The sequence below is a fragment of the Physeter macrocephalus genome, unplaced genomic scaffold (genome assembly GCF_002837175.3).
Source record: "Physeter macrocephalus isolate SW-GA unplaced genomic scaffold, ASM283717v5 random_378, whole genome shotgun sequence".
NCBI classification, from domain to species: Eukaryota; Metazoa; Chordata; class Mammalia; order Artiodactyla; family Physeteridae; genus Physeter; species Physeter macrocephalus.
Window position 1 is genome coordinate 63,840 of NW_021145664.1, and position 10,913 is coordinate 74,752.

Below are 10,913 nucleotides of genomic sequence, written 5' to 3' on the forward strand. Positions count from 1 at the left end.
GGAAGAGATGGCAAATAACGACGAATTTGATTTCCCGTGCAGACCCACTGACAAATATTTATGAAGCAAACCTTGAATAATTAATAGTTTCTCCCAACTTATCCCTGGAGATCTCTGTAGAGGCAACACTGTTCCGCCCTCTTTGCCTCCATCCAGGGGGGGAGCCAAGGGAAGAGATGGCAAATAACGCCGAATTTGATTTCCCGTGCAGACCCACTGACAAATATTTATGAAGCAAACCTTGAATAATTAATAGTTTCTCCCAACTTTAAAACATGTCTCCATATCATCCTCTCTCCACCCCCAGAGTAACTCAGCACCCAGCCAGCCCCACACAGGAGGGCCACTGCAAAGCCAGCAGGGTTACTCACTTCTACCCCTTCCAGGACCCTCACCCCTAGGCTGCCAGGGAGCTTGTTCTCCTTTCCACGTGGCCCCGTACCCCTTAAGTAACTCCCTCACTTTCCCTTTCCGGGGAGGTCAGCAGGAGCCAGGTCTGAAAGCTCTCCCTTTACAGGCAGTGCAGTGGGGCAGAGACACCATCTGTGGGCAGTTAGAACCAGAAAACAGGCGCCTCTGAGAGGACCACTTTTTGATTCTTTGAGATCAGAAAGGGTAAGTGACTTGTGCTGAGTCACACAGCACGGTGTAGGCAAAGCTGAGAAAGGAAGCCCCTTGCAGCGGTCTTATCCCCCACCCTGCACCCCCAGCGCGGGTCTCGGGTTGAGCCAGAGCCAGCCTAAGCCGTTCCTCGGCTTGGCTTGGTGGGCGTCACGGGGCTGCCAGGTTCGGGATCTGCAGGGACCGGGTGGGCGGGCCCCGCGAGCGCGCCTGCGCTGGGCGGACGCCGGGCGCAGAGGTCCGCCTATGTTCCCGTGGGTGCCTGCGTGTCCCCACGCGTGTGCCCTGTGCGGGGACCGGGGCGCGCACGTGCCAGGCCTTGGGGCTGCAGGCTTCGCTGGGGCTTCTCTTCTCCTCCCCTAGTGTTATCGATCGAGGCCTCTCGGAGGGCAGGTTGCCTGCCCGCTCCGAGGAACTGAGTGGGTTCAACTTTTGGTGAAGAATTCTTTAAGGGAGTAAAAGGAGAGAGAAATCTTCATTTAAATGCAGATACAGGCTTCTCACCTGGGACTGAGGAAAGTTTTTTCCATTAAAATGCTAATGAAAGAACAAACTGAGACTCCAAATCCTCAGCTCACAGATCCTCCCCCATCCCCACCCCCAATCTGCTTCTTCACTCAGTCCACTGACCCTTCTTTGCTTCTCCTCCTGGGTTTCCCTGGGGCTCACACATCTCATTGCTCTGGCCGCTGGGTGCCTTGGGCAGCTCTCTGGAGAGGCCTGTGGAAGGGGCAGCTTACCTTCCTGAAAGCGACCCTCCCTGGAGACTGGAGAGGTGGTGGAGAACTCCAGCTCCGGAGTCAGTTCTCAGGCCGCTTCTTTGCTCTGTGACCTTGGAAACTTTACTTAACATCTCCGAATCTTGTCTTTAAGGTGGGTAATAATGCCTACCTTGTAGAATAGATTGGGAGATTTTAAAAAATGTATATCTCACTATCGATACACATAAAATATAAAGCCTGTAACTTAAAAGGTCACTACATAGTAGCTAATACTATTATGACTGTTATTAGTGTCAAGGTGCACATGCTCGCCTGTCCCCACAGGCCTCGGTAAACTGAGCCTGCTCTCTGGGAGGCCGCCATGACTAAGGATTCCAGAAGGCGAGTGGAATCCGGGAGTGGGGTGCTGCCTCAGGCCTACCCAGACGCATCCTCAGGCCAGATCCTCTCCTGCACAGACGCTGACTCTCTCAGACCTGAAGCCCAACCGGGGGCCCATGTCCGGAGGCACACAGGTGACCATCACGGGCACCAACCTGAACGCGGGCAGCAACGTGGTGGTGATGTTTGGGAAGCAGCCCTGCCTCTTCCACAGGTAACTCACCTCGGGGCAGGCTCCAGGGTTCCCAGCCCAGAGGGTGGGCGGGGCTGACAGGCGGCAGACTTCCGGCTAACCTTCTGGAGGTGCCTCCTCCTCCTCCCTGAGAAAGTGGCCATTCGCTTTGGGAGAGGACTTTCTGGGCATACTTGGCTGTGGCTCAGCCCGGGGACCTGCCAGGCACCCCTTCCTTGGAACGGCCCATCGTGCGTTGCCCACCGTTTAGCCTTGGTGCCCACATACCACCCACTGTGTAGGACCCTAGGGTTCCACGGGACACAGTTTGGAATCTAGGGCCCCTTCCCCCTGCGTTAGCTCCTGGCCAGCTGCTGCAGAGCCAGCCGGGACTGCCGAGAGCTGGCTGAGGTGGAACCTCCAGGGGCAGCCGACTTTCCCTCCCCTGGTTCCACCATCCAGTCCCAGGAGGGCACGCTGTCCATGAGCCAGGAACCTGGGGCGGGGGTGAGGGTTGGGAGGGGGGCAAGAGGTGCACCTAATGCAGGACTAGAAGAGGTGTGGTGGGGGACATTCCCTGCGCCGCTGGCATGAGGTTCTGCAGAGAGAGATTTTCCTGGGAGAGAGCTATGCTGAGGGCTGCGACAGATCTGAAGTCAGGCCAGGCCAGGCCTTGCCTGAGTGTTCAAGAAAAGAATGGCTCTGACACTTGTTAAAATGGTAAGGAAGAGCTTGCTCAGGACTATTGCAATAGGTGTCAGGACTCTCGCAATGGAGAAAGAGATCGGGCTTGACACCAGATACAGCAGACAGCTGGGGATTTATAGCCAAGGAGCAGAGCGAGGGAGGCAGTGGATGGAAAATTACTAAGAGGAAACAAGGTTAGGATTCTTGCTAAACCGACTTAACAGGGCTCTTGCTGAAGGCAGTCAGGGTGACCAGACATCAAGGATTAAGGAGGCGGAATTTGATTAGATATCAAGGGTACTCAGATATCGGGGAGGGGGATGGTTCTTGCCAAACTAAGTTAGCAGGATTCTCGCTAAAAATGGGGGTCGGTAAATCAAAGACAGGGCCTCAGGAAGAAGCCTAGTCCAAAAGGGGGCTCAGAGGGACCCATCTACAATCTGGTGAAGGAGAGAGCCTTTGTCAGTAGTTCTCAGGGCTTTGTGGCGGGGCGCTGCCCGCCCACTGCCTCTGACGAGCCTGACGAACAGGGAGGGGCACGGGAGGGCCCCGACCCAGGACCACAGTCCCGCCCAACACCCAGGAGCCCAGCTCCCCATCTCCCTCCCGCAGGCGCTCTCCGTCCTACATCGTCTGCAACACCACGTCCTCAGATGAGGTGCTGGAAATGAAGGTGACGGTGCAGGTGGACAGGGCCAAGATCCACCAGGACCTGCTTTTCCAGTACATGGAGGATCCTACCATCGTGCGGATCGAGCCCGAGTGGAGCATCTTCAGGTAGGGTCTGCCCTGACATTGGGCTTCGCCTCCTCGACCCTCAAAAGCCAAGGGGAGTTCTGGGGCCCAGTCCTGCTGTGGGGACTGATGAACAGGGGGGGTGGTTCAGAGCACCCCCCAGGTCAGACCTTCCTGCCGGGGCTCCCTCCTTCCACCGAAAGCACTCTGAGCAGGGCCCGGCCCTGGGGGCCGAGCTCTGACCAGCAGGAGCCGACAGCCCCCGATTTGAGGATTGGTGGGCACACTAGGAGGCCAGAAGGTGCTGCAGAGGGCGTCCTGATGGCAAGGCCCCTGTTGATCATGGGGAAACTGCTGTATCAGGGGCTTCGGGGGCAGTGGACTTGGGGTCAGAAGGAGTGGGTGCAGCCCAGCTCCACTGCTTAGCAGCCAAGTGACCCTAAACGTTAGTTAACCTCCCCGGATCCAGGGTTTCTCACCAGTCAATTCCCTCACGGGACACTGAGAGGATTACGTGAGGTACAAACACCCAGTGCAGTGCCTGGCTCGTCTCCCCTCCCTCCTCACCCCCTCTACCCCACCCCTACACATCCCCCGTCCTCAGCCCTCCCCACCATCTGCTTCAGCTCTGGAGGATGTCTGGGGTCAGGAGAGGGGGCAGAGCATGAAGATGTGGTTACCACAAGCTGAGATGGGGGGTCAATGACGAGTCCAGTCCAGAGAACAATCTTGTAAACCAGGGTCAGCAAACTCCAGCTGGGGGGCCAAATCTGGCTGTCCGTCTGCTTTCATAAATAAAGTTTTATTGGAACACGGCCATGCTCATCCGAATATGTTTTGTCTCTACTGCTTTCTCACCACCGCAGCAGAGCTGAGTAACTGCAACAGACCATATGGCCCCAGTGGGCCTAAAATATTTACTGTCTGGCCCCTTACAGAAAGAGTTTGCCACCGGGCCTTACACCCAAACAAAAGGCAGCCTTTGGGAGATGCAGCTTGGTCGTCCTCAGCAGTTAGTCTCTAAGGCCCAAGGCTTATAAGCTTTAGCCGTGACCTGCAAGCAGATAAATATAAGACAGAGAGGGGCAGAGAGCCTGTCAAAGCTAGTCCAGGATTTGCCCCCAGGGCCTGGTGAGTCCAGGAAGTTGGCACGGCCCCCTGTGCTTAGGCAAACTCTGTGGCCCCCGAAGGCGTTCACAGCCTGGTTTAATTCAGTTCTTCCTCGCGTCACTGGCACAGAAATAGAGGTGTTGTCCCTCCTGGCACTCGGCAGTCGCCCCCAGTCACGCTTACGTCAAGAGGGAGGCTGGAGGTGCGTTCTGAATGGGCCGGGGCTCCAGCGATTTCACTGCAGTTAACGGAGTCTGGGATGGGGTGGGGCTCTGCAGAACACGTGGCTTTACACTGCTCGCAACAGCCTGGGTTACTGATGGATGGCGACGGGTGATGGGGGCATTCGATAAACGTGTGTTGAATTGATGACCGAGAAGATCGGGAGATGGCTGGACACCAGAAGCTCATCCGCCAACACTGCCGGGGCCGAGAGACTCTCTGGGTTTCGAGGAAATCTTCCTGCATGTGCATACGTGGGGTGGGGATATGCTTCAGAGGGGACCGGTGGAGGGCTAGAGGAAGGGAGGGCAGGAATGGCGTGTAAAGGGGGGCAGATGGATAGAGGGGTAGAGATGAATGGGGCTGTCAGGGACTCTTTACCCACAAGCTTATAACCACTTACCTGTTTTAAATAGACTCTTCTCAATGATACTCCCCTGACTGCAGATAACATGATTCATCACTTTCCTTTGAGTAGCCCCCAAGGAAGCTAGCCTCCATCCCATGCCAGCTTCTCAGTGGCCCTGAAGATAGGACAGTGGCGTCCAGGTTTCCATTGAGAAGCTACCCAAAGACGAGTCTCCTAATAGCTCGGCGTTAGCAGTCCTCTGGCTGACTCCCCAGAGTGCGAGCGTCCTGGAGCATTTCATATTTGCGTTCTTACAGGAGGTTCCTGAGTGGCTGGGCCTTGGCCTTTCCCATGTCCCAGCCGACTGAAGCCTCTAAGGTGGAAATTTGTGGTATGATTGTCCTGGGGGAGGAGGCTGTGCTCAGACTTTGGAGGGTGGTCTGGAGCGAGGCTTCCCTTAGGCCAAGGCCAGGGTGAAGAAAATTCCCTGAGACTGGGGAGGGCAGGGAAAGAGACGCTGGGAGACTGCAGAGAAGCAGCTGGCTCAGGTCAGGAGGCCTCGGGGGGGCCAAGAGGGCCGTGCTACAGGCCCAGCCTCCATGGCGTGTCCACGCTCCGAATGAGCTCAGTGCAGGACGGCCGCGGACATCTGGTCATCACCGTCTTCCCCTCGGCTGTGGAGAGCTCGTCCTTATTATCATGCGGTCAGCTTGTCATCTTGTCCCCGTGAATGTTATCCTGCCCCCCAGTTATCATTGTCTTCAGTGCTTGAGTTCAGCCTGATTGATCATCATCTCATCATCATCTTCAAGTGCTGTTGCTCTTCCTATCCCTGCGTTTACACGCCTCCTTCTTTCTTCCCCACCAGTGGGAACACACCCATCGCGGTGAGGGGCACTCACCTGGACCTCATACAGAACCCCCAGATCCGTGCCAAGCACGGAGGGAAGGAGCACATCAATGTGAGTCCGGGACTGGCGGGTCTCAAGGGGGGCTGTCCACTCGGCGCGTGGCTGCCCTAAAGGGTGTGGGCTCTCCCAGGGCTCAGGCAGGCTCACCCCAGACACCGATGACCCACCGCGTGTGACGCCCCGGACACTGGGATGGCGGGATGGGGGAGCAGACATGAGGCCATTTCTACACTCTGGGGTACAGGCATGCAGGAGCAATCTCTTCTGGGTTTCTGGGGTTTCTTTTTCTTAATAAGGGATGGAAGACCTTTATTCTCCCATCCTCTGACCCTCAGTGCCATTCCTTAGTTTAGAGATACCCTAGCGCCTGCCATGGGCAGGGCAGAGGTAGGTGTCAGCTGCAGAGCTTGTCCTTGAGCGCCCAGGTTGTGTGGTCCTGACTCCACTGGAGCTGTGGGGATCCACCCATGACTGTCCTGTGTCAACACCACGCTGTACGACGGCACCGAGGGAGAGCCGGCGGGTGTCTGGGGCTGCAGGTGTGCGGAGACACGCCACATAGTCCTCCCTCTCCGGCTCCACCCCAGCTCTGCGAGGTTCTGAACGCTACTGAGATGACCTGCCAGGCTCCTGCCCTCGCTCTGGGGCCCGATCACCAGTCTGACCTGACGGAGAGGCCCGAGGAGTTTGGCTTCATCCTGGACAACGTCCAGTCCCTGCTAATCCTCAACAAGACCAACTTCACCTACTACCCCAATCCTGTGTTTGAGGCCTTCGGTCCCTCAGGAATCCTGGAGCTCAAGCCCGGCACACCCATCATCCTAAAGGTAGAGTGAGATGGGAGGACGGAGGCCGCAAGTCACAGGAGGCCGCAAGTCATGGGCTTCTGCCAGATCTTGTGGCGGGTGTCACTAGCTAGCAGAGGTTGTGTTATAGCCCAGACTATGGTAAATGTGCTCTTTGAGTTTGTATTGAGAGGTGCACTCTCTTTAGGGGCCACAGAAACCTGGTCAGGGCAGCTGGATCCACCCTGGCCATCTGATTCCCAGCTTTGGCCCCTGAGTCCAGGACTTGGGAGGGCAAAGGCTCATACTGCTTCCTCCTGTGCAGCCCTTTGCAAACCACCTTATAGGGCTTCTTTGGAGCATGGATGGCAAATTAATTTTAACTCATATGACAATTTGAAGCAACTGGTAGTGACTGATTACAGCTCTGTGTTGAGAAGGATTCTGAAGCTGCATTTGGGACAAGCTGAAAAGAGTGCCTTGATGATTGATTTCCCACTGAAGAAGGGGGAATAGTAGCATAGGTGTTGTGCATTTTTTGGACTTATTAGGGAAGGTGGCCTCTCCACCAGCTCCCCAGAAGGATGGGACCTCCAGGTGGGAGGACATGTCAGCCAGCCAGTAGCTGTGCTCCTGACTCTGGGGTGGGAACTTGGGCTTTCCTGTCCATGCAGGGCAAGAACCTGATCCCGCCTGTGGCTGGGGGCAATGTAAAGCTGAACTACACCGTGCTGGTCGGGGAGAAGCCGTGCACCGTCACAGTGTCGGATGTGCAGCTGCTCTGCGAGTCGCCCAACCTCATAGGCCGGCACAAAGTGATGGTGAGGCTGGCGGGACTCCACCCTGGATGGGCAGGCACTAAGGATGCGGGGGGCTGAGCGGTCCAGCTCCATCCTGGGCCACCAGGGCTTTCTGGGAGGGGATTCTGGCCTTCTTGAACTTTCCTCCTGGCTCTCCCACACTCCCAGTTCCTTCTCCTCGTCCCACTTCAGACTTTTTTCTTCCGTATTGTCATTCTTTCCATACCGGCTGGTGCTACAGTAAGGGCAATGCGAAACAGCATTCAGTGATGTGCTGTGTCACCTGTTAGAGGCAAGAGACCCTTCCAGGAGAGGACCATCGTTGACCTGGGCAGGACATAATTATCACGTCCTGTGCCTCTGTCATCTGTCCTCACGATGGGATGAGTCTTCGGGGATCCAGACTGTGATGGCACGTAGGCTTTTTTAGATCCCAGTTGAGTGCTGTTTCCTCATGAAGACAACCGAGTTCACTCCCGAATAATATAATGTGTGGTTTTCCCAGTTGTGGGGGTGGCCTGCGCTGAGCCGTACACCCCCGCTCCCTCCACCCCAGGTGCCCTCTCGTCTGCTTTTACAGCCAGTGATGACTCTCCTCCCTGGAGCCATTTCCCTCGCGCGACCCTGGTCACCAGCTCCCCGGTGGCTTGGGACCCTTGCCTAGGATGTTCTGTGCCCACACCCAGCTCCGTCTCCCCCCGCGTGTCCCCCCCAGGCCCGAGTCGGTGGCATGGAGTACTCCCCGGGGATGGTGTACATTGCCCCGGACAGCCCGCTCAGCCTGCCCGCCATCGTTAGCATCGCCGTGGCCGGCGGCCTCCTCATCATCTTCATCGTGGCCGTTCTCATCGCCTACAAGCGCAAGTCCCGGGAGAGCGACCTCACGCTGAAGCGGTTGCAGATGCAGATGGACAACCTGGAATCCCGCGTGGCCCTGGAGTGCAAAGAAGGTCCGGAGTGGCGGGGGGCCGGGCGTGCGTGCGCACGCGTGCGTGGGCGTGCGTGCGCACGCGTGCGTGGGCGTGCGGGCGTGCGTGCGCACGCGTGCGTGGGCGAGCGCGTGCATCTCACACACCCGCAGCGGTGGGCGGCGCTGGGCCTGGGTCTCCCGCCTCCAGAATCTCTACCTCAAGTCAGGCCAGGATCATTTCAGACCCCACTAGAGCCGTGTCCAGCCCAGGATCCCGGCCGGGTGAGTTTTGCCCTCTCCTCTGGGGGAGACCCGGAGGTGCCCTGCCATGACGCACTCAAGCAATCTTCAGCTCTCTTCTGTCAGAAGGAAGGTGAGGCTGGAGGGCTGATCTGAGACTTAGAGGAAAGAGCGTTTCACAGCTTGTATTTTAAAAAATTACCAACACCACCATGAAGTGAAATCAGCCGCACTAAATCCAAGAAGGAAATGTAGAAGTCAGACTTGTCGCCCCCAGGATATCATTCGTGAGTCACCCTGGGAGGGTCTGAGCTGATTCTTTGTGTAGATTTATACGCGGAGTAATCAGCCTGTACCTGGGGCTCTGGCGTTCCCACCAGGGAGGCCGTGGCTCTCTAATGGGGAAGCGGGTACCTTCCATCCTCTCTCCGCATCCTCAGCTGTCAACACAGCATCCGCCTTGTGGGACTGTTAATTACTGCCTTTTATTATATTTACGCTGCTTAATTTTTTTCTCTGCAATGTACTCTTCCCTCTAATTAGGTGTAGTGATTAGAATCTCTTTTATGTGCCAGGCATGAGGCCTTGAATGTCGGAGGCGCTCAGTGACTTGAAGGAAAGCTGCAGACCTATAAAAAGCCAGCTCCCTCCTTCTCCTCCCCGCCAGCTGAGCACCCCAACTGGGAGGGGGCGGCGGGGGCAGTGTGAAGCCAGGTTCCTCTTGGAACGTTCCAGAGAAGGAGGAATTAGCAGTCACGAAGGGAGTCCTGACTCGGGGACACCAGGGGAGGGCCTTGGCTTCTAGCTCGGGAGAGGCTGTCTCACGTGGGTGGGAAGAGAGATGATAGAGCAAAGGACACGTAGGATTCGCCTTGAAAGTGTTTTCCAGAGGCGCCCAGAGCTGGCTCTTGAACGCTGAAAGGGCAGCCTGGGTCCAGGGAAGGCGACTTCCCGAAGCCTTGACGGTGAGTCAGGCCGTAAGCCGCATACAGACTCCGAAGAGGCCCAGCCTGGCGCCCTCACAAGGCCCGACCTTTGGATATATAATAAACACACACACATGCGTGCACACATGCCCACAGACACTCACTGACCCACACTCAGGCGGTCACACATGCCCTCACACTCACCTTTGCACTCATGCCCACGCACGTGTTCCCACAAACACATACACGTGTGCTTCTCACTCAGCACACACGAGTTCTCATCAGGGTTTTTGGTGATGGTACATGCCCGAAAGGCTCACTGACTCCCCTTTCACACATATTGGTGTAGGTTCCACTCAGATGTGTTAGGGTTACTCTACCTTCGGAGTCACTTTTCTTGACAAGGTCCCCCCACGTCAGTGTGAGCAGAGATGCAGAAAGAGAGCAGCACAGGAGGGGTCTGCAGCAGCTTCTCCAGGGGTCCTGGCGCCATCCCTGTTGTCAGATCAGAAGCACTGGTATCCTCAAGGCCCGGAGACCCAGGGTCCCCAAGCAGGAGGTCAGCACCGCAGGGTGTGGTGGGGTCCTGCCGACAGCAGCTGGGCTGCCGCGTTGTGGTCGTGTCGTCAGCAGAGACCACTGGGTGCAGGACTGGCTTTTCAAGGGCCCTGGAGCTACATTGGGCTTGTGAATTCCTTCTGAGCCCACAAAGTAGTTTTTCCCTATTCTTGTCTATGTAAATAGAAAGAAGTATTGTTTAGTCAATATCCACTGGCTGTTCTTGGCAGGCATGTATGAATCCGTCTTGTGTGTGTGTGTGCGTGTATGTGTGCTTACATGCATGTGTGTACATGTGCATTTGCATGTGCTAAGGGGAAAAGTGGGAGAAGGAAGGGCTGAGCACATTACCTCTGACCACCTTCCAGGGTGGAGGGCTGTACCCAGGACAGAGAGTGATCACACGGCTGTGTAACTGTGGGTCCGCGTGTGGAACTTTCTCGGGGGCCAAGGGGTGGTCTTGCAGCTTCATGACCATGCCGGAGGCCTGGGCTGTCTCCGCAGACAGCGGTACCTATATGCAGATCATAATTCACCATTGAGTAGCATGACCTTGAGAAAGGAAGGACAAAGAGACACCCTGCATATTTATCCAGAAGGGATATATCAGTGGGGCAAGAGCCTTCGTCTGGCCCCATTTGGTGGTTTGATGGCTCCGGTAAGCTGCGTGACCAAGAACTGGGACTTCAGAAGAAATAGTTCTTAACTCCTATAAGGAAACCCACTGTAAAACACAGAATCTGAAACAGACTCTCCATCACTGGAACCGCCCCCTTCACTCCCT

General features: G+C 56.3%; 1 protein-coding gene across 1 annotated transcript in view; it reads left to right on the plus strand.

The window, feature by feature from the left end:
* The window catches only part of LOC102988857 (plexin-A4), a gene marked incomplete at both ends in the record, with an annotated part of 54,164 nt that extends 45,719 nt beyond the window's left edge, over positions 1 to 8,445 (plus strand). Inside the window, 6 exons of the mRNA XM_028485344.1 lie at positions 1,802 to 1,938; positions 3,196 to 3,360; positions 5,868 to 5,961; positions 6,498 to 6,737; positions 7,370 to 7,516; positions 8,211 to 8,445. Of these exons, the coding sequence (XP_028341145.1) occupies positions 1,802 to 1,938; positions 3,196 to 3,360; positions 5,868 to 5,961; positions 6,498 to 6,737; positions 7,370 to 7,516; positions 8,211 to 8,445 (1,018 nt within the window). The remainder of the gene's footprint in view (positions 1 to 1,801; positions 1,939 to 3,195; positions 3,361 to 5,867; positions 5,962 to 6,497; positions 6,738 to 7,369; positions 7,517 to 8,210) is intronic.
* Between the last annotated feature and the right edge of the window lie 2,468 nt (positions 8,446 to 10,913).